The following is a 24,764-nucleotide window of genomic DNA, read 5'->3' on the forward strand; positions in this document are numbered from 1 at the left end:
AGGGTGTTGAAGTACAACTCACGTAAAGTTGATAATTCCGCGAATGACTGCAATTGCAGATTTCGAACAGAGATGGCGACAAAGAGGAAAAACGCCGGACTGCAGCTTTAATAATAATAAAAAAAACGTTTTCTCTCTCAAAGTTTGGATGAAATATGACGGTACATATTCCAAGACAAGTTTCACGAGATTCTCTCTCAGTCCTCATAAAGAAAACTCAGCAGAGCTATTTGGGCTCTTGGCAGTCTTTTGTTTGTTGATGTGTTATGTAAAGCCAGCCTATTTGTGTTGAATTAGGGCTGCTGTCACCAGTTGTTCGCGTCGGACTGTAAATACAGTACAGTGCGCTTGCCATGACTCTCCCTGACTGATGGTCGACACGGCCCGTACCGCTCACCCACACCGATCAATGTCTTCAGTTCCCTTACAGGTACTTGACATCCTAAGCCACTACCAAACGTCCCAAAAAGATTTCTAGCATCCTTTAAACCCAGTTAATCTTGTCATTTGGGCTTGAGGAGAAAACGAAGGGCCAGTTTTTTGTAACATAACGAGAAAGAGAGGTTGGGTGGTTATATAGAACACTGCTTGAGAGGACAAGAAAGAAATGGCAGACCTGAAAAAGACAGGTTACCATGCTTATCCCCAGTTTGACGCTGGCGCTTGGCCAATGCCTGGAGTTAAAATTCTACATTAAAGACAAGTAATGGTTTATATAAGACCATCAAGTTAAGCAGAAATGGATTGGCTTTCATCACAGAGGCAGGTGTTGTGTGTGTGAAGTTTTGTGAGGAGCTTCACACTGGTGTGTGAGAGCGGGAAAGCGGCTGAGAGAGAGGGAGAGAGAGGGATTGCTGCTGGTGGGCCCCAGCATGACTGATGAGTTTGGAACAATCGGCCGCCCAGCTGCGTTTTCCATCAAACACATTCCTCTCACCTCACGCTTTCCCTCTGTCCCACTCGTTCACTCTGCGGCTGCAAGCAGCGCCCCCTAGGGATGTGATTTTTATGTGATGGACAGAAAGACTAGAGCCATTTGTGGCAGGAATATCCTCATACAGTATCTATACTACCACAGCCTGGATTTCACATCATCCTATTTTTCCTACAGAAAATGATCTTTGATTGCGTGCAATTGGAAAATTACCCTATTTTCATTTGGTTTGAATTACAAAATTGAAAATATGATCCATGTGTACAACTGCCGTAGGTATTATGCAAATAAAGTCCCAGTTGTGAAGTTTTCTATAGAAGTGTCACGCACAGGCTGAGAAACGGGCATCGCGTGCACACTGAAGAATGAAGACTGCACCAAGCCCTCCTTAAAAGGGTCCAGCAGTCGGCATAGAGGAGATCTAAGGGAGGAATCACCTCGACTCGTTTCTAGCCGGGGGTTTCGGAATAACACAGAATCCAATTTCAAAATATGTGATTTTGAGATCCTAAAGCACGAACTTAGCAGATGTTTAGGGTTTCGTAGATTCAACAAGAGCCTGCCATAAATGCAATATAATGACCAAACTGATCTTAAAACTTCCCTTACACATGAAAGTGAACAAAAGTCAAATTGTCCCCTATTTACTTAATACATATTAGAGGAATACTGTACATGACTAGGCATCAGCCGATATTGCCTCAATGCAATACATTATAATTATTATTAATGAACAAGTGTCCGATAACCGATATGCAGAACAGATTTTTTAAATTGTTTGATTTCTGCTTTTTGACAAAATAATGACTACATGATCCTTTAATTATAATAATAATAAATGTTTCCATTGTTTTAGTCTTGGGATCATGTAAATAATAATAATAACAATTAATAATTAATGCATTATATATTAATAATATATAGCAATAACAACATAACAATACTATTATCATTATTATATTTATTATTGTAACACTTGTTGCAAGTTTAGAAGCAGTAGCGCCAAAATAGTGAGTTCATTACTATAACTTGTTAGTACCAGTATTATTAGTGAGTTATATTATATATATAATTATTATATATTATATAACATTATTATTATTATTATTGTAACACTTGTTACAATGTTACACATTTTACAAGCAGTACCACCAAAATGTCATAGTCATATTTAGTAACTAATTATATATATATATTATTATTAATTATAATAACAACAATAAAAACTATAATGATGCTTAATATTACTAATATTGTAGTTATTTAAGCCACCTTACATTTTTTCCTCATTGGAAATCCTGTTTCATTCCTTAAATCAATTAGAATATGCAAATAAAATGGGTTGTGAAAGCCATTTTAAGGTCAGATTGTTAGCGATTATGCAAAGGAAATGAAGAGGTTGAGCTTATGAACATTAGTCTACATGCTATTCTTTAATACGGAATGAGATAACAGTGGAGGGCTTGAGCATGTTTTGGTGCAGCAGTACATTTGTAACACTAATACTGCTGTCTGCATGGGCTGATTGTTTGCCCACTAAGTATTCGTCCATAGCAGAGGAGCGTGTAACCTTCTGACCTTTTTATGTCCCGCTTGACCCGTCCGGTGACCTGTGACACCACAATGCTTTGATAAACCAGAGTCACCTTCAGCACAGACGCATACACAAACACACGGGAGCAGCAGGCAGTGAAGGGTGACAGTGCTGTGGTGTTGAACTGAGAGACAGCTATCATGGGTCTGCTGTGCAGACAGAAGCAGCAGTGTTTCGGAGGCAGCTGCCCCCCGGGGAAGGGGGTGGGCTCTAAAATAGTCTGTTGTTTGTCTTCATTAATTATAGTCCCAAGGTCACAGGGTCTCTGGACACCCTCGGTTCACCTCCCCTGAACGGCATTAAACTTCAGCCCAGATCAGCTATAATTAATGAGTCCAATTACTCAGCTCACTTATCTTGTTAAACGTCCTGCTGGAAGAGCCAAAATATGCATGTGTGTGTTTACTGGAGTTGTTTAAAAGGGAGGTGTGTGATGAAAAACAGCCTTTATGAAAAGAGAGATTAATTTCCTGTGTCATACCACTAGTGCAGCAGTGACAAAAATCCGCCTGGGAGTCCTACAATCTGATTGGCTGATGGAGTGAGAGGCAGCACACGATTGGCCGAGTGCCTGGATAGAGCCAGCGATCTACAACTGCATTATAAAATTGGTTTGAAAAAGCTGCCTCTGCAAAGCATCTGGCTCTCCTCCTCTTAATTGCTCTGTTTTCTGCTCTCCCTCCATCTTTGTGTTCCTTTGCTCTGTTTCCCCCTCTTTTCTTTCCCTTACAGCCCCTCCCCAACCCAATGCTTCTTTTCCCTAAATCGACCTCTATATCTCTCGTTCCTCTTCATAGGCAGATTCACAGATAGTGCCGGTGCGCACAGCTGCCACAGGCTGCCAACGGCGTAGCTTTTCCCAACAGTAGCCGCTCTACCGATGACCTCAGAAAGAAATCAATCTCATCAGCGACTGGAATAAATGAAAAGCCTGTGTCCTCCTCAACAGAGTATCATGCAAACAGTACAAGCACTCCGCATAATCTGCACCATAAAAGATGCCAGACCAGATTTAGGCGGGGGCTCTCCATTTTGTCACTTTTACGAATATTCTGCATTGCAACATAATGAAATTAGAAAATAAAATATCAAATACCAAAAATTACAAAATTTGCCACTGATTGCCTGTTTCTGCCACACATTAATTGTGACTTTTAGATATTGGGCCCTATCATACACCTGGTGCAATGCAGCGCCAGGCGCGACAAGTGTTTTTTGCTAGTTTCAGCCTGACGCAGTTATCATTTTTTACGTCCTGTGCCACATTGTTTAAATAGCAAATGCATTTGCACCCATTTGTGTGCAGCATGGGCGTGCTGGTCTGAAACCGAGGTGTGTTTGGGCGCATTGTTGGCGCGTTCTATTTTGAGGCAACTAAAATAGACTGTATATTGTATACTGTAAAATATATATGTATATTTTTTTTATTAAAAATAAAAGGATTAAAATGTAAAAGATTAATATAAAGATATGGTGGAATCCGGCTTGTCCCGTAGATGGTCTGCTTGCGCGCTTTAACCTCGCACACGAGCAGATCTATTTGCTCTCTAGAGACGCGTTCAGTCTTTCCGCTTGCCAATTCCGCCATGTAAATAGCGAATCCGCCATGGCGCGAGCACAGCTGGGTTTTAAAGGGAATGGGAAATTACATTCTGATTACTCACCCATTACTCACACCCATTATTAATAGAATAGGGACAACCCTTTTAGACCATTTTTCCCGTCGTTAAACTAGCAAAAGTGGATTCGGACACGCCCCAACTGCGCTTGCACCGTGCGCTTTAGACCATGCACTTAGATCGTTAAAATAGGGCCCATTAAGTCAGTGTGAATCGACTGTGAGACGATTGTGAGGATTCCTTTGTTAACATTAGATAACTTCATTAGTTAACATGAACTAACAATGAAAAATACTTCTAAAGCATTTATTAATCGTAGTTAATTTCTACAATCCCTAATACATAAAGTCAAAAGTTCGATCTGTTAATATTGTTTAATGGACCTTAGCTGACATGAACTAACAATGAACAGTTGTATTTTTATTAAAGTTCCCCTGAAGTCAATAATTTGATCACTTAAAACTCATCTTTGATCACCATAATTACATATTTAAACATTTTTTAAAAAAAAAACTTATACTACACAATTGCCTCATTTAGTATATGCGGTTCTATGAATATGCAGATTAGCCCCGCCTCCACTCACTCACACCAGCTCAGAGATCCACTTGTTGATGATCAGACCATGACTTGATTGGTTACAAGGTAGTTTGTGACACCACTCAGCAATGGTGTTGACTTATGAATTTACACATGGTTTGTCTTAAAGCATATTAAAAACACCACATAGACAAATAAACAACATTAAAAGCTTGATTTAACTAATGTTAACAAAAATTAATAATACTGTAAAGCTGCATTCACACTGCCAGCGACTTGCAGCGACAAAGCGATATGATCCCATTCAATTCAATAGAGAACTATCGATTTCCGGCGACTCAAGCGACAGTGATGTAGGAGTATCCAGCGACAAGATAGGTTCAACTTTATGCAAATGAAGTCCAATAGGAGTGAAGTCAGTCGAGCACACGTGATCCATCAACTACATCCTGTAGTGGAGTGTCGAGGCAAGATGGAGGAGAAGTTCATTTTCACGGTCAACATCTTTCTTTGGGTGAATTCAGGTTGATTGGGACACTTTTTGCCATTACGTTTTCAATGCAGATAAATAGCCATGATGGCAAAGAGCACTCGCTGTTTCTTGTTCATCTTTAATATTAAGCATTTTATGTACTGATTCCATTTATATTTAGTCTTTTCCCTAAAAAGAAAACTGATTCAGTGGACAAAGTGTGAATGCAGCTTAACAAATACTGTCATTGTTAGTTGTTAAAGGTGCAGTAAGTGATTTTTTTAAAAAACACTGTTGAAAAATGGATCGGACTGAGCACCAAAACACACTTGTAGCCAATCAGCTGTTAGGATTAACCCCATACACTCATGATGGGGGAGGAGAGAGAGCTCAGTGCACAAGACAGACATTAGCAGAAAGACTATAGAATGAGAGAGATGGCAGATAATATACAAAAGAGGACAAAGCCAGGGAAATATAACTTAAAAAAGAAGGGTTAAAATCAGACAAGAGGTAGGACCCACATTAATATCGGAGAAGCTTTCCAGCGCTGGAGAGACCTTAAGGTGCGGGAAGGCCTGAAAATGGACAGAGAGGTTGCTTTATTTATTCTCGATACGTGAGTAACGTTGGTTTTGCTGTTTCACAGAACTAAGAGGTGCTGTCTTTTGCTTATATATATACTTGCGTGCCATCTTCGCTTTGCTTGTTTGCATTGTTATTATTATTATAAGCCTGGAACGTTTAAACCTCCTCCACCGCCTGTTTCAAGCATTGGCTCCCAAAGTATTTCCGAAAAGTGAGATAAAATTCCTAATATATGTTTTTTTTCTTTTGGTTCCCCTTTTAGTGATCGCTACAACCCATTAATCTTGTCACATTTTTAAATTGTTAGTTACTTGTACTATCGGGTTATGTAGGGAGCTGTAAGGAATGAGTAGAGTAGCTTACTAACAATTAGACATTCAACCCGAATTATCATAGAAACACATATTGCTTTCACTTACTAATGACATCACACCCTCGGACGACAGGCAAATTCCGCCATAGTTGTTGCCTGTGTTGCATAGCGTGTACGTGAATGTGGGGGCGGAGGGATCAAGATAGAGGTGTGATCCTGGCGTGTTTGTCTTGGTAATTTCAAATATCAACAGCGCTTATCAGAAATAGCTTACAGCACCTTTAATGCATTAACTAACATTAACTAATGCGACCTTATTGTAAAGCGTTACCCATAATTGCGTCATTAAACCTGGCAACAGCAACTTTATTTCTTGCAATCGCAACTTTATATCTCATAATGTGGCTTCATGTCTCGCCATTCAGCATTATATCTCACTATGACAATTTTTGTCTCACAATTGTGACTTTGTTTCTCATAAATGCAACTTTACATCTTGCAACTTTCTTTCTCGTAAATGTGACATTATATCTTGTTTATTCCCATAATTATCTTTTTTATTGTTTACTCTGAGGCAAAAAAAGTGTTTCATGCGGTAGATATGCATCTACCGGCAATTAAATGTAGTTTTAACGTTTGTATTAAAATGATCAGTTGAGCATGAGTTGAACTTGAGACCTCTTGCACTTCAGGCAAGGAATATTCCTTACATCAGCCCCTGCTCAGGTGGAGCACGACCTCCCCTGAGACAGAAATCCTAGAATCGCCCTTTTCTGCACCGTCAGAATGTAGGAGGCTGGGAAAACAGTGTATCGTACAATCAGGTGAAGGTATTTCCTAAGCTGCTAGATTTATGTTCCTCCCCTGGGCACTTGAGCGCTTCACTGATGGTGGCCTCATTCAGGTTGTTGATCTATGTTGCTCTCTCTTTTTCTCTTCACTTTTTGAGGATTGTCTTGGGGGCAGGCCCCTCCCAGGGCCTGGGGCCACACCACCTTCGATGGGCTTGGTCTTGCCTCCACCTTCCTCGTATCTGTGTGTGCGCAAGTTGGCTGCCGTGACACTGTGAGACTTGTTCTGGGGCGCCTGACATGCCGACAAACAATCAGAGTGAAACATACACAAACACACGTATGCACGCACCTCTCCCAACACTCCTGCTGCTGTAAACATCCACACGCAACTTCAAAATGTGATGTTTGAGTCATTCCTGCTGCAAAATCCAGCTTTACTGAGTTTTTGGAACATGATCTTGACCACCTTAGGATAGTAGCTGGTTTTTAGCAAGTATCTAGGCTAGTAGACCATCGTGGATCAGCAACAAACCCGACATCAGTTGTTCATACCGAGTTAAGGTGGTCGATCTGGTTTTGAGAACACTGTGGGTGCTCGACCAGCTAAAAAACATTTTATAGGCCAGCTAGAAACTAGTTACCATGTTCCAAAACCCAGATTAAGCTAGACCACCTTAAACTAGATTTTCTATCAGGGGCGAGATTCCACGAGTAATCTCATCTTGGAAGCAGCCAACTATGCACTTACAGATATGCGCAAAAGCCTGACGTAAACATACAAACACACCTTCTTCTTTTTTTGAGGATTCTGCCCATGTTGTGATCTTCACGTACACGTCTTCATCTCTCATCACGACACATTGTCAGGAATATATATTTGGCATTCACCAAAAATCAGCAAAGACACACTCTTGTCTTCTTCTCTGTTGTACACCATGCTGATCCACTACTTTAAACCAAATTTTGTACTTACTGCTTTGTACGTGCACTGTACTGGTGCCGTTTTCCTTCCCCAGAGTATTCTCTGCTACACATGTGTAATTCCCAGAATCCTCCAGCTTTGCACTGCCGATCTGAACTTTGGAGTTTTTCCTTCAAGAAGAAGACACACAGGAAAGAGTCAAGGATTCCACTATACATATGGAAGAGGGAGAAACTCTCCAGAAAAAAAAACTCAGTATAAATTAAGTTCTATAAACAGAGATAGAAGAGAGCCATATGACACTCTGAGAATCCCAGTGTTCTGGTTTGTTATAAGGGAGCTTCACACTGGTGTAACACAGCCACAGGTGGTTCTTTTTTTGTGTGTGAAAACGTGAGCAATGAATCAATGAAGTTAAACAAAAATATCCTTTAACCATTAATCATTTATTTATGATGTCTGTTCTGTAGATCATTTCAAGCCAATTACATAGATCTCTCTGAAATCATTTACTCACTTTCATGTCATTCCAAACCTTTATATTTTTTATTGAACCCAAAAAGTAGGTATTTTGGAAGAATCTTCGCACAACTCTATCATATTCATATTATATAACAGAGCTGCCCAATTCTGTTCCAGGAGATCTACCTTCCTGCAAAGTTCAGCTCCAACCCTGATCAAACACAACTGAAGCAGCTAATTAAGATCCTCAGGAGCACTTGATAATTACAGACAGGTGTGTTTGATCAGGGTTAGATCTGGGCTGAATCCGAAATCGCCCCCTAAACCCTCATTCACTATTCCCTACGTTAGTCCACTAACACTGTTCACTTGAAGGAGTGAGTGAATTCGGACAGCCGTTGAGCGTACATCGTTTGTACACTCGTTATTGCAGTGCAATGGGGGATTGAATAAGTGCACTCAATAACGTCCACTATGGTTTCGGACACCACTACAAATGGCTGTCCCCTCAAATAACGCCCTATTTGAGGGTATAGGGGGCGATTTCGGATTCAGCCCTGGACTCTACAGGCAGGTAAATCTCCAGGAAAAAGATAGGGCACAAAATTGGATTGGAAGAACAACAAGGATTGGGACAAAAAGCACCATAAAGGATCATAAATGTGTACTCCATATTAATTGTGTGATATTATCCATGTCTTTAGAAGTTATACAAAAGCATTGCGTGAGGACAGACAAACATTGAAGTCACCATTCACTAAAAATATTGTGTTCCAGAATGCAGCCTTGAAGCTTTGATGGATGTTACTTCAAAGATTACTTCAGTCACTATAAATATATATATTTTAAATTACAAATTTGAAAATTGTCTACTGTTTTTGTTAAATAAATTATATGAATGTATTATTATTATAATTTTTTTATCATTATGATTTATTTTTATTTGTGAAATTTGTTGTGCCATTATATCATTTTGGAATGAGCTTAAGTAATTAAATAATAATAAAGAAAGAATTCCCTGCTGGGAAAAAAAAAAACAGTCTTCTACAGGTTTAAGAGAGGTTTTGGATCCTCAGGTTGGGAGACTAGCTTGCCCATAAGATGAGACACAACCAACTTAAACTAGCTAAGACAATTTTAAACTAATAATGTTGTTTTCAGCAGAGATTTCATTTCTTGTGAACCATTTATTTAATTGTGATATTAACAATATAATAGACATGCATGCTGAAACACTACACTTAAATTGCAAGAGCACAGGCAGTCTCTAGTACACTGCCCGAAGTAAGCTCTTGTCTCATCATGAAAAGGTCACAATCCAGTCTGAGAACTTCTGATATACGTCTAGAACTGGAGGTTGGCTTCTGCTGGTGTGGGCTAGTAGTGGACATGCTGACTCACTTGCCGTTCCTTATTCTGATCTCTTTGCTCTTCTTCAGTTCAGCGCCATCTTTGTACCACTTATACTCCGGGGTGGGGTTTCCGGAGGCCTCACACTTCACAATCAGCCTGCTTCCTTCGTCCACCAACACAGGATTCCTCATATGCTTCAGTGTAGGAGCAACAGCTGAACAATAGAAAGAAAGAATATTGTGTTACGGTACTTTCTTATTTATAACACCAATGGGGTTGATGCAGTGATGGAGCAGAAATTAAAGGGAGGGACGCAGAGAGAGAAAAATCCAGAAAAGTCTCTTAGCTGGCCAGATGATGTCACCAGAGACACTGGCAGTGTGAGGCAGTCCAGCGCTGAGCTCTCTCGGCTCTCAGGGATCAATGCAGCACAATTACAACACTCACAACCACGCATTTTGAGCTGCTCTTCGCTGTCATTAACTTTACAACATATGTGAACATGCTAAAACAACAACAATGTGATTCAAGTTTTGGTGAGAATAGCTAACTATGTTAGTGACACTACTAACTCAACTTTAATTTCTATGTTTTCAACTTTAGTTACATAAAAATAGTGTGTATTCTAGTTTACAGCTTTTTATCAGTTTGATCATGCATTGTTTTGTGCCCAAACATTGCTCTGATTAAAAATAATTAAGTAGCTTAAGTTAGCTTTGTTTTTAGCATAGCTAATCAACAGTATTTTACTCACGATTACCTTCCTCATATGAAGGAAACCCTAGAAATTATGACATGGTGACTTTATCTTATCAACAAAATACATCCAATCCCAGACATAATCCCAAGAAGTCAATGATCTTCAATAAAAAAGCTGTGTAAAAAAGCATGTGGAACATTAATGTTTGAGAAGAAATTGGAATTAAGCTGAGAGACTTAGCTTGTCTTTTGCACGTCTTTTGAAATTATGCAACAAGCCACTGTTGACAGCTCCTTCATAAATCCTAAAGAGACACTCAATCTCAGACAACAGTCAAAACACCAACGGAACGGAGGACAACAGCACTGAGAGGAGATGAAGTTGCTACATGTGGGCCGCCACATGCCCAGACGCTGCCATGCATAGTCACTCCGCAAATGCATTATGGGATTAATGCAGTCTCAGACAGCAATCATGCGGCTTCAAAGAGTTGTGGTTCCACAACCGAAGGGCAGAACTGGGCGATGCTCTTTGGCTGTACCCTACTGTCCTGGATGAGAGAAGGGCGCATGCTGCCCCAAGGCTAGGGCATGAGTCTGTGTATCTCACTGGGCTTCCTCAAAGTGAATCCAAATAGGCATATACACTTTTACAATGGCTGCCTCTTCATTACTTGACAACGCACACGATCAATGCCTAAAGTCTTCAGCTATTATTGCAAAAGATGGCAAGCATAAAAAAATAAACAGATGAGAATACACAAGCATTAACATCAATTACAATCTTGACAGAGGTTTCTAAAATAATCAGCAGTCATCCTAATTTTGGAACAACTGTCCCAATTCCCCGTCCCAGTAAAGGCAGATGTTTTATCCAAACGTCTGCTTTCATGTCTGAACGGTGCAGTCTGTTCTGATGTTGCGTACCTCAAAGTAACATGACAGTCTCTGGCACAATGTTTGGATTGTACTGTCAGTCGAATAACGTCTCAGGTTTCCCATGACAGCCTCTAGTGATGTGCATTCTCTCAGAAAAACCACCAAGTGTCCGATGTAGTTCTGCTCCACACCATTTAATGCTCTCTGCTGTGGTTACCCATTAGAGGCCAATAGACCGATGAGATACAGTGCACCAGCAACGCAATTCTTTTCCACTGTAATCTCCCTGTATATTTGTGCTGAAAGCCATACTAGTTTAATCGCCTGAAAACCCCTTGAATGCAATAAGCACAGTTTTCATTTAATTAAACAGAAAAGTTTAAGACGTCGTTTAATAAAGAAACAAACATCAACACTGGCTCAGAAAAAAACTTCGTAGGAATTCGATTTTATGATACCCAACAAAAAGTCACGTGAAAAACAACCTGAAACCGTTGCTATCTGAGCCTTTATGTGACCCAAACTGATTTTATCATCCATCGTGAAGCTGGATGAGTAAGCAACGGTCTGTTCTTTTCTTTCTTTCATTGTTAAATTGTAGCTTTTTCTCACCCCAAACTCAGGGCACCTGCATCATTACTCAGCATGCCTTTGGAGTGACTGTGTTGTGCAACACATCCAATGATGAATGTATGCCGAATAAGTGTGTGTGTGCATTACATGCTGCCCAACATCTGTCACTGAGACTTTTTAAGTGTGAGCGACAGACGCATACTGGCTAAGTAGGGTGCATTGGGGTTGAATTGGGGATCAAGGAGGTCGTGTTTAAGGATATGACATGTATGTGAGGGTTCTATGGAGAATGACTAACATGAGGCATCTTGTTCCGAGTTGCTTTTGTACATGCAGGGTGATACTTGCCCGTGTTCAGATAAGAAGGGTGGGGCGTCTGATTTGTACGTTCCATGTTTTCCCGACTCCAGAGTAATACTCAGAGCTTTATGTAGTCATACTCCATGACAGAGTCATTCTAGACTATTCAAACTCATAAAGAAGATCAAACAGAAGTATGTGGTTTATTAAACTAGGCGCTGAAAACTGTCAAATCACACTTAAATGGCAAGCCATAACTAATGCCACATGTGCACGAGATTTATCACGCATAATCATGTCTCAATTTAAGAAAGAATAAAGCACTACACAGACTAAATAATAAACCATTTTTCTTAGAGTTTATTGCTCATTTAACAGCAATGCGGCTTCTGCTACTGTGGCGGGAATGTTTGTTTGCGCTTCTTGAGCATGTCGATTATTTCTCCATACCACCCCTCAGGTAGCGTATTTCATCAGAGCTTTAACACAACTGTCACACTTTTACTAGACACATGACACGGTCTCAGTGGCCCTGTCTGTAATTCAGAAACGGCTTGGAAATGCATAACCTGAGGGACAGTGCCAAAGCTCAGTTTAAGCTGCCGGAATCATTCTGCAGTCAGGAGAACGGGAAGGATTATGAAAAAAAAAGGTATAACCATACAATCTTTGCTATCTAGCCATGGCACAAATCGCAGTTCTTTCACCTTCCCGCTGTTTCCAAGGAACCGAATGTTTATTTTCACTTTCATGTTATGACACATATCTCGTTTGGATACATAGTTTAAGTATTCCAAGAAAATTCCTCACGCAATAGCTGTCAGAGGTGCAGAATCGTGCTGGAGGTGTATGTTTTACACACGGGTGTGTGGCATGTGTGTGTGTTCTTAAAGATCTCAGTTTGTGTCTATGGCTGTTGTGTTCCTGTTGAGAGTGACAACACAAAATAATTCACTGGATTTTTGCCAAGTTGCCATGAAATCAAAATTGACGTTTTTCGGTTTTTAGTAGGAATATGATATGTTAGCCTTACTGTTATCTATAAGCAAGTGTGCTCCAAAACAATGACACAATTCATATCTAGAAGATATTAGCATTTGAAAAATCATCAGATTTTCTCTCCAATCAAATGCTCTCTAAAATCAGAAGCGTCCAGCCCCCTACATTATAAATGGACGCTGAAGCTTAGGCTAAAATCGTCAAATCAATATTTTCTACATGGTGAACGGCACATAGTGCACTAAATAGGGGATGGGGAACGATTCAGAGTTTCAGACAGTGTAAATATGCTTTCCATTGGAGCAAATGAAGCGCCGAACCGCCGAACCGCCGCAACGCGAACACAGTCTGCTCTGGGCAAAAGATACAATATTAGAGAGCGGATTATATGCGTGAGTTGGCGCAGACCACAAAAACGAACTGGACCCATTTGAATTGACCCTTCGCTAAGCCCCGCCCTCCCTAGTTACTGTTGCTACGCCTGTCAAGCTTTCGTGCCTGACACGTCTATTACAGTGTGTATGCACCGGTGTCAGACATTCCCAAGGAGATAATTAGTCATTTTTGGCGAACATGTGAAATATCTGAGAGAGCAAGACAAAAGGGACTGCAGTATGCATTCGAGGGATATATCCACGACATAATATGCAACCGATTAGAGAATAATTTCATAAAAATTGAAGCTAAAGCCTATAGTCCCAGCGCAAGGCCTCATACGCTGACCATTCAAATGGGAAACACACAAATTGAGGAACAGCTATGTTCGTGCACAGCAGGGTAAGTGATGTGAAAATAATCGAATAATTATAAATCAAACAGGAAATAAATCTTGTGGAACAACACCGGGAGAGCCGCGGTCGGATTGGGTTAAAGTTAACGTTACTCAGTCAGGGGTAGTAGGCTGTCGATTAACAAAATGCTGAAATATATTTTAAAGTATGTCAGTGAGCCTCCATCTTGTCTTTAATCGTCTTATTTTACGTTAAAATATATGCATTATGAACAAAGAACCGTCATCATTTCCAACTTCCAAGCAATAGGTGTTTTTGTTAATCCTGTGGACATGTAGTTGTGAATGGGGTCTCACACACTGCTTGATCCACGCCCGGCATTTCTCCCCTCGGCTTTTAGATTTTCGGGAAGGAAAAAAATTCCTCTCCCCGTCCAAACTTTTAGGATACCGGGTATCAGATTTACACAATCCATACCCACAATGCTTCGGCATGTTTCCCTTGCTCGAAAGCTTGCCAGACCTCCCGCGCCTAGTTACGGTTGCTAAGACACGATTGGCCAGTGGCGGTTTTCGGGCGTGGCTTAGCGAAGGGTCAATTCTGCACAGAATTATATATTTTAAAGCAATAAGGGAGGATATCAGGAGGAAAAACGGTTAGAGATTAGTGGGCTTTACTGAGTTCATCTCAACGGCTCTGGCCGAGCTGTGATATAAACTAAACGTTATTGGCTTTTTTTTTTAAAGGGGGAGGAGCTGATTTCCACCCCCGTAAGCACGATTTCAGCGCTCCAACACCCCAAAAACGACCCCCAGACATACAAATTCAGGAGAAAATTGCATTGGGTTATTTGTGGGCTTCTTTTGACTGGCCATTGGGTTACTTTTGTTGCACAGACATGGCAACCCTGCTTGGGACTTTATTTTAGCATTATTTTAGGGTCCTGCTGCAGCAGGTTTAATAAGACTTCTCTTTATTGCAATCGATTTGATTTTTGTAAAATAACAATTCCATTTCAATGAATTCTATGGAAACTAGTTACTGCCACGAAAAAAAAAAAATAGGCCTAAAAGATAAATGCAACTCTTTATCTCACAATTCTGACTTTATTCTCACAATTGAAAGATACAAACTCGCAATTGCGAGTTATGATGTCAGAATTGTGAGATATACACGTAATTACGAGTTATAAAGTCCAATTCTGAGGAAAGACTTTTTTCAGAATTGCGAGATCTAAACTTTTACATTTGTGTAAATTGTAAATTTTTATTTTTCTATAATCAAGTGTACAGTTTTTTGTCTTTTCTCTGAAACAACATTTGAAGTAGAGTTGCAACCTCAGCTGCAATTAAAACCTGGTTCATCAAGAAATATTTCACAACGGGGCAAAAATGCAAATGTGCTTGTGCAATGGAATTTGGCTGCTTACTTTTCTTTTGATGTAACAATGCAAAATTAAAATGCTAGCATACTGAATAGATATTCTGGGGGGAATTGACTAAGAAGGAACTGTCAGTTGTTTGAGTACCTAATTCAGTCCTATGTAAATATTTTATGCAAAAATGTTGTGTTGAACATATACTGCATGACATGAGGTCTGAGTACTGGCTGTAGATGATGCAGCACACTACCTCAATCTGGCATACTTTATTGGGACTGTCTGTACAGCATTCATCCACCACTGTGATCAACATTGAATATGTGCTTTGAAATACTGTATACTGTATCGCTGTGAAAAAAATAAACCGAAAATATAAACAATATGATACATTTTCATTTATTGTATGTTTTCTGCGGTTGGTAATAGTGTGACATTTATTGCACCAATCAAATAGTGCTTTATATATAGAGTTTTGCATTAAAAAAGGCAAAAAAAAAAAAAAAAGCCATGTTTCTGCTAAAATGACAATTACTTAATTGAATTATGTGAATTATTAGATTTCATGTGGTTAGTTGTTTTTGGACTAAAATACCACACAAAAAAAGAATGAAATAATTTCATAAATTCGCCCCTCATTTGCCAAACATAAGATTTTTAAAAATAATTGTAAAAAATCTGAAATATTTTGACAGAAGGCTTATTTTACAACTTAGTTAAAGAAGGTATTCCTTTTGTGCCAAACATGATCCTGAAACACTTCCTCATCCATTCTGGAAATGGAAACACTTCTGAATGCAAAAAATGGTAAAAAAAAAATAACAAATGCAAAACATTCTGTCATGAGGATATACCCTCCTAACTCCAGTATATTTCTTCACATGGGGATATACCTTTTGAACAAGTAGCATGTTTCACCCACACACAATTCACACGTATGCATTTTTACTGAAGGCAAAGCCTGTTTTAGAGGAACAGTAAATATCTATAGCCTGAGGAGATGCCGTGCTATCTCTCACGACTTTGAGCGATTCAACCGTCATGAAGAGCCACGGCCAATGCGCCACTCGCGTGTTGCCAATCAGATAGGATTCCATAATATCCAAAATAGGTATGATATGTAAATATCATATTCATCACATAAAAACCCCTTAATAGTTTCCTCTTCCTTATTCAAACACTTATTAATATAAACAAGATAAGTACAGCTTGAAAATTATCACATAAAATCTAAAGAGACCATCAAAATCTGAGAGGCAAGTGTGAACATTCAAGTATCAGCAGTTCCTATCTAGCCACAGTTATTCAACAGACTAAATAAAACCCAATCAATATGTAGAGTACAAAACTGAGCAGAATATCTGTATCAAGATATCCAGGAACAGTGAACAATTTCCAGATATTCTTGTGTATAAACTAAAATGTGGTTTATCACTCGGAGAGAAACGATTCAGTTAGACACAATGACAGAAACCCATATGCATGTGTGGTCTTGGCAATCAGTTTCGTAGTGCGTATGCCAAATATAGCCACATGTTAACACAATCAATCACTTCAAAAATGTGTATATAGTTTAAAATCCTTTTGCTTGTTTTGTTTTTTAAATAGATCACAGAGGAAAGCACGCCATCTCTCAGAATTATCAACTGCGCATTCTCTGATTCAGTAGTTTGTTAAGTACTTTGTGAAGTCAGTCATAAATCCCGCTATGCTTTCATGACATTTCAAATTCAGACCTGCTAAATCCGGACCCGGATAAATTTAGCAAGAAGGTGTAGTGTAAACCAAACCAGAAAAACACAACTACACAGGGTTAACATGAATGTCTTTTCTCTCAGGAGGCACAGTATATAAAACTTCTCCTGGGCACTCTTTTTTTTTTATTCACAGCTGTGCTTTGTTTCCGTAGACACAGCACAGGTGATTAGTATCACTCTAAGACACTGTTCTTCTGTACCACATGACACACTTTGACGTATATATCTATGACCACAGACAGGAGAAGACAAAAAACACCATCTATACAATGTTATGTCTTACACAGCCACAAGCACACTGTTAAATTACACCTGTATTTGTATTGGGAGGTCAAGCGTGTCAAACGTCAGAAATTAGGACCACATAAAAGCTGGGAAACACAAACTCTCTCTTTCAGAGTTCCCTTCAAATCAAGCCTCGGGGCACACAGGGTACAGAACACCATCATGAAGGGATCAGACACTGAAAGACTTTTACATGTCTGTAAATGAATGAAAGGGGGGGAGTTGTGGGAGAGAGAAAGACAGCACAATACTAAGCCTCCTTGTCCTCACCCGCTAATGTAATTGAAGAGTATAATATCAAGGTGATTCTACCAAGCACTCAAAATAACTCAGAAGGGACCTGCCATTTGGACTGTAGCAGCTCCTCACCTCAATGTGACGAACACTTAGTAGTTGTTCTTGTGAGTATAAGATGCACTATTCTAGTGGTATAGCTTTTGATTAGCAAACAAGGGAACCCAGGTTCAAATCCCAGCCTAATATACAATCTATTTTTTAATATACTAAACAAAATTCAAATTAAACTGACAGCCAGAGTGAATGCACATTGGTTAGATGGGAAATATCAGCTTTGACCATATCTAATACCTCCTGTTGTACTGCCCTGCTAAATAGTACAGTATGTGTTTCAAGGTATGAAAATGATGTCAGAATGTTGAGGTTTAGAGTAAATTATAAGGGACTTAAATTTAGACGTGAATGGGTGACTTCTGTCACAGTGTTTTAAACAGTAACCCTTTATTTTGATGGTCCCTTTTGAACATTCTGATGACAATAAGTAACTTTGGAACTACATGTCAACTAACTCTGATTAGACTATAAGTAGACTGTCTGCTTAATATCTGCTAACTCTTTATTATGATGCTCCTCCAAAAGACATTCTACTGACTAAGTGACTTTGCAACTACATGTCAACTTATTCTAAACCCAACCCTACCACTCTACTAACACTCTAATGAGAGTTAGTAGACATGTAGATGCAACATTAGTCAACATAATGTGTTAAAGGGACCATCAAAATAAAGTGAAACCTTTTAAACAAACACTTTTTCTGAATTGCTCTCAATACACTTGACTAAAAACTATAAGGCATGTGCCACTTTGAATCGGCATAATGTTTCTAGGAACAGGGGAAAGACGGGAGTCTTCTATGAGAAGTGTGAATCATCCCATCATAAACTAGCATAGTGGGGTATGTGACCAGGCAATAAGGGATTTGCCTCTCTCCTGCTGAGTCTCCCTCCTCGACCTCAGGGTCAGACTCCTGTGACAAGCCGTGACTTGCAGCAGTGCAGATTGAAAGAGAAGGAGCTCAAACTCTTCAGCCCCCATTCAAGAAAATCCAAGCCATGACGTTTGAAAGGTTTCACAGCAACGACCATCTCCTGAAGTGCAATCTAATGGAGAAAATGTGTGGCAGCCACTTTCAGAAGTGCAGAGAGTCAGCACCAGTGCAGAAATAAGACAAGCCCTTTACAAGTACTTGAGGGACGAAAGTCTATGAGAGGCAGCCCACAATTTGGCTGAATCTCGGTAACAATGCAACTCATTAGGCGACAAAATGCTGAAACCAGGTGTAGTGGTGTAGGTGAGAGTGCTGGGAAAAGCCGCCAACACTCGTGACATAGGAAAACAGGAGTAGGAGTTTATCAACCACGCCAAACTGAATGGGGATCTGGCTTGCACGCAAAACACACAGTAATACAACAATTGCACACTTATGCACAAAGACTAGATATGCTGCTACACGTTGACTGCTTTAAGATGTCCACCTGTGTGACAAGCATTATGCAGCAAGCTTTGACAAGACAAGGGAAGAGATACTTTCACATGTCTCACACCCCAGAACCCCCTTCTGCCACAGGCACACATTACCTTGTGTATGTTTTCTATTTACCTTGTGAAGGATCTTTGCTCTCCTTTCGTCCTTTCTTTCCTCCCTTTTTTTTCCCAAGCCGTTCCTTCTTCTTACCTTCTGACATTGTGTCAGTACCAAAATAAGAGAGAAAATGTAAATCCACAATGGAAAGGAAATACAAATAGTCCTATGGGAGTGTGACTGGCGCACTTGAAACTCTGAACCTTGTCAGAGCGTTTGGGCTCCTATATACACTCACTCTCTCACATCACAAATAGAGAGGGGAAGACAGTAGAAAAGAGAGAGAGGGAGAGAGAGAGAGAAGGGGAGGGGAAGAAAGGGAGGGAGGGAGCAAAGGGAGGCATTTCCCATCGCTGTCAAGCAATTAACTGTTCCCTGCCTGGATCTTTCAGATCTTTCAATGTCTTCCAGGCCCTGAAGCTGTTGCTTGGAGAAACCACAATGATCAAGCCTTCTCAGCTCACATGCACCTTGTGGCCCTGTCCCTCTTTCCACCTCTCTTCCCGAGTCTCAGGGCAGCAGGAGAGCAGATTGCAGAATCCACACCTCAGCTGATCTGTAAAGCTGACCCCTGTCCTGATCTCTCCCCCACACACACTGCTCTAGCACCCGCAGATATATACAAAAAGAGTTCATCCAGGCAAAAGTGTTCAGTGACACAGTAACAAAAAAGGTCAAAATTCCACTATTTTAGATTTTGGCGTTTAATTCAAATAATGCATGTATGACATGACACAAAACAATCCTACTGTTCTCTCTCTCTCTCTCCATTTATCTCTCTCTCTCTCTCCATTTATCTCTCTCTCTCTCTCCATTTATCTCTCTCTCTCTCAGCTTTGCTCCAGTTTCCCATCCTCTACTGTAAACGAGTCAGAACACGTTCCTGATAGTGTCTCTCCCAGCTAGAGTGTCGTCAGGAATCCCAGCAGTGAGCACGCAACCAGAGTGGGAACCTACTGAGAGCACAGAAAAAATAAGGCCACAGTGTTACTGTACACCTCCAATACCTGTCCCGCAGTTACAAGAGTGGGAAAGAAAGAAAGAAAGAAAGAAAGAAAGAAAGAAAGAAAGAAAAGAAAGAAAGAAAGAAAGAAAGAAAGAAAGAAAGAAAGAAAGAAAGAAAGAAAGAAAGAAAGAAAGAAAGAAAGAAAGAAAGAAAGAAAGAAAGAAAGAAAGAAAGAAAGAAAGAAAGAAAGAAAGAAAGAAAGAAAGAAAGAAAGAAAGAAAGAAAGAAAGAAAGAAAGAAAGAAAGAAAGAAAGAAAGAAAGAAAGAAAGAAAGAAAGAAAGAAAGAAAGAAAGAAAGAAGAAAGAAAGAAAGAAAGAAAGAAAGAAAGAAAGAAAGAAAGAAAGAAAGAAAGAAAGAAAGAAAGAAAGAAAGAAAGAAAGAAAGAAAGAAAGAAAAGACAGACAGATAGATAGATAGATAGATACGAAAGAAGACAAATACAGTAAGGTTAGGAAAATGGACTGACAGGAAAAGAAGGAAGAAAGGAAAGATAGGAAACAGGAAGAAGACAAACAGACAGACAGGAAGGCAGGTAAAAAACTAAAAGTTTAAGAAAAAAGGAAGAAAAGAAGGAAGGAAGGAAGCGACAGGAACAAGACACATAGATAGATAGATAGATAGATAGATAGATAGATAGATAGATAGATAGATAGATAGATAGATAGATAGATAGATAGATAGATAGATAAATACAGTAATGTTAGGAGAAAGACAGGAAAGAAGGATAAGGAAAGATAGGAAACAGGAAGAAGACAAACAGACAGAGAAGAAGGAAGAAGACAAACAGACAGAGAAGAAGGAAGGAAGGAAGGAAGGAAGAAAGGAAGGAAGGAAGGAAGGAAGGAAGGAAGGAAGGAAGGAAGGAAGGAAGGAAGGAAGGAAGGAAGGAAGGAAGGAAGGAAGGAAGGAAGGAAACATACAGACAGACAGACAGATAGATAGGAAATCTATAAAGTGAGATAGGAAGGGAGGAAGGAAGCGACAGGAACAAGACACACAGACAGACATAGATAGATAGATAGATAGATAGATAGATAGATAGATAGATAGATAGATAGATAGATAGATAGATAGATAGATAGATAGATAGATAGATAGATAGATAGATAGATAGATAGATAGATAGATAGATAGATAGATAGACAAATACAGTAATGTTAGGAGAAAGACAGGAAAGAAGGATAAGGAAAGATAGGAAACAGGAAGAAGACAAACAGACAGAGAAGGAAGGATGGAAGGAAGGAAGGAAAGAAGGAAGGAATGAAGGAAGGAATGAAGGAAGGAAACATACAGACAGACAGATAGATAGGAAAGAAGACAAATACAGTAAAGTTAGTAAAAGAGACAGGAAAGAAGGAAGAAAGGAAAGATAAGAAACACAGGAAGAAGACAAACAGGAAGGAAGGAAAAAAACAAAAAGTTTAAGAAAAAAGAAAGGAAGGAAAGAAGCGACAGAAAAAGACAAACAAGACAAACATACTGGCGACAGACAGATAGATAGGAAAGAAGACAAATACTGTAAGATTAGGAAAAGGGAAAGACAGGAAAGAAGGAAGGAAGGAAGGAAGGAAGGAAGGAAGGAAGGAAGGAAGGAAGGAAGGAAGGAAGGAAGGAAGGAAGGAAGGAAGGAAGGAAGGAAGGAAGGAAAGGCAGAAAGACATGACATGAATGATGAAAGAATGAAAAATACAGGAAGGTTAATAAAAAGGAAAAACAGAAAGGAAGACAGGCAAAAAGATATGATGGACAGAATAAGGAAAGAAATAAGGAAAGACAGGAAGACAGACAGGAAGGTAGAACTATCCTTGCTTCCTTTATGAAGATAGTGAGGAAAAATAAAAGAAAGAAATGTGCAGGAATCTAAACTACAGCTATGGGAATAAATCTGGTATAAATCTAGCAGTCCCACATGGACCGTTTTAAAGGGTCCATCCAAAAGCTTGGGGCACTGGTTGGCTGGAAGCCAGTCACATGATTCTTGAGATGAAAATATCAGAGGCCATCATACCCCCTCTCCAAAAAATATTACTAGGGAGGAATATAGAGCTAAACAGGAAAAACAGCTGAACTGACGTTTATATGACACCAGCACTGGAATGAAAGATGTTCAAGAGCACTGAACTCTACGATGTGCAGCAAATAAAGTACACATAAAAGTACAATTCATTCAATTCTCTGTCTTATCCCTTGTGACTAATACTGACAAGTTTCCTATGAATTGTGAGCTTTATAACATACAGGTTATGTCGTGTCAGGGCCCATGTGGAATGCAATTTTCAAATAACAAACAATGACGATACACTTAAAGAATTAATATTTTAGAAGAGACATTTTCCACTTCAATCAAAGGGTGAGTGCTAAGCTCAGATAACATTAATGCCGACAGCAACAGGGTTACGGGTTCAAATCCCTGTGATTGCACGTGGTATCGTTGTGCCTCTAAGCAAGGCACCAAAGCTTAGATAAGAGACGCAAGATATAGTATCAAAAGTGTCTTTATAAGGGTTTCCTCAAAACAAACTCGTATCACCATTCTAATCGTGCAAGATACATCAAGGCCAACATCTGTCTGACATGATGTCATTCTGTAAACAAACCTCTCCACATCATTCTGCAACAAAAGAATCCTGTCATCTAAAAACACCCATCAAGGAAACGGCACCTTGATCCCAAAAATAGAGCCATTTCATAATTCCACAGAGCAATGTTTCATCAACATAAACAGTTCAGGATTGTGCTAGCAGAAATAGAAGGATGTGAAGATGGTGATGAGAATGAAACCATGATGGGGGAAGTGGAGGATTACGTCCCATACGAAGTGATTCACAGGACTTGCTGTGGTATCAGGACCTCGTCATGGGGCCTCTCATGACTCTACCCTCCTCACAGCCATGTCATCATTCAGCTGATGGGATTGTATGTGTGTGTGTGTGTGTGTGTGCACAGGGGGGTGGGGGGCGTTAACTGGCATGTCCCAACACATCTGACCATTCAGTGCAAGCCTTCACTTTAGAGAAGATCAAAGGACCACGTTGCAGGCATAAACAGTGTGTGTGTGTGTGTGTGTGTGTGCGTGTGTCTGGAAGTGCTTCCCTCACGACAACCTCCTTGTGGTGAGTGAATCTGTCAACGGTAATGACACTGAGCGCGATGTGTGGGTCACCCTCCCTTCGTTGCCAGGCATGATGGGACTTGTCACCCGACCTGCACTCTCCTCTCTGGCACCTATGTGTGTGTACGTATACATGCAGAAGTGTGAGATATCCGAATACAGGTGCTGTTCTTTCAAAGAGGAACTCCCTTAAAAGAGTATTATCCTCCTTGAAATGCAGTAAGGCTCCTGTGTTAGATATGCCCTGACGTACAGCATAAGTGAATATGTTACATTTACAACACAGGTATTGAGCATTTCTGGTGGGTGGGGCTAACATCACAGGATACAATACCACCAGTGCTATGTTGCAATATGCTGTTACCGAACAAAAGGAGGAGAAAGAGAAAAAGAATTGGGTGTATCAGCCACTTGCTCTGCTTTATTTTTGCTGTGAACCACCCAACTGGCAAGAAACACAAAGCCCTCCAGCTCAAGGTGAAATAAAAGACTGACAAGCATTTGTATGGACGGATTGCTCGCCGTAATGACAGCCATTCAAACAAAAACAATACAGGAATAGGGGGCACTGTCAAGCTTTCCCTGTTCTATTCTGTCATTAGCTCTCTTCCCATCCGTCGCCCACTCTCTTTCCCTCTCTTGGAAATCTCTCAAAATATTCCTCTTTTGCTCCATTAAAAAGCATCTGCTGTTTCTCAACTTAGGTTGCCCCAAGGCACTCGCTGCTCTGATCGGGTGGGTGGGGATGCCTGACATTAAGAGTAAATAAAGAGAATGTGGAGCCACCCTCTTAAAAGTCCTGGATTGGATTTTCCTGGATCACTCCCACTCCTGTACCCTCACCAGGCCCCATGCAATTTGCTGCCCCCCCCCCCCCCCCCCCCCCCCCCCCCCCCCCTTTACTTCCTCAAAGATCACAGCGGATAAGTGTAGCCCACCTCCCCCTCTACCAGCCTCCCGCAGTACCTGCACACCATCACAAATATATACCGCCCCAAGACACTGCTGGCATTTCACAAGCTTGGCGAGTTTATCTTTGGAGACCTAATGGTTTTAAACACCCATCTGGTTGTTTAGATCAGTGTGTTTCTCCTAGGGCATGGTGTGTGTGGGGGGAGATGGTGGATCTGAGTGGGAGGTAAAGGGATGCAGATCCCTGCGTTTAACACTCGCCTGTTGACTTGACAGAGGTGAATCAAGTGCACCCGGGGGGTGCAGAGGCACTGCAGAGGCAAGGATAAATGGAGAAATTGTAGATGTACTGTCGATTTCGTAACACTGCTGAAATGCCCAACAGTTGCATTAGGTGGTACCTTGATGGACGGAACCGTGGTGATTGTCATCCATGATGGGGTGCTGATTCTAAATACGACATGTACACAATATCATTGGATGCAGATGTGCACAATCAGGCCCAAGTCTGTGCCCTCCCTACATTTTAAAGACAGCTTGAACTAGTCTGTACGTAGATCATCTGTGAACGATCATGGTGCCCAGGCCCGTTGCCAGGGAGCACGGCATGTTTCTAATGTGGAGCTCCTTAAGGGTCGGAAAAGGGTTGAATCTCTAGTCAA

The 24,764-nt window shown here is 40.3% G+C and overlaps 1 protein-coding gene across 8 annotated transcripts in view; it reads right to left on the bottom strand.

The window, feature by feature from the left end:
- nrg2a (neuregulin 2a) overlaps nucleotides 1-24,764 on the bottom strand; it is a 94,899-nt gene that overhangs the window by 41,454 nt on the left and 28,681 nt on the right. For 7 of the 8 annotated variants that reach the window (XM_056262013.1, XM_056262012.1, XM_056262015.1 and 4 more), the window contains exons 2-3: nucleotides 9,640-9,805; nucleotides 7,828-7,946 (exon numbers count right to left, since the gene is read on the bottom strand). In XM_056262013.1, the coding sequence (XP_056117988.1) occupies nucleotides 7,828-7,946; nucleotides 9,640-9,805 (285 nt within the window). Of the gene's footprint in view, nucleotides 1-7,827; nucleotides 7,947-9,639; nucleotides 9,806-19,089; nucleotides 19,321-24,764 lie in introns of those variants that run through there. The other variant, XM_056262018.1, reaches the window with a different exon arrangement.

This window comes from Rhinichthys klamathensis, unplaced genomic scaffold (assembly GCF_029890125.1).
Source record: "Rhinichthys klamathensis goyatoka isolate OS25496 unplaced genomic scaffold, OSU_Roscu_1.1 h1tg000191l_1, whole genome shotgun sequence".
NCBI lineage: Eukaryota > Metazoa > Chordata > Actinopteri > Cypriniformes > Leuciscidae > Rhinichthys > Rhinichthys klamathensis.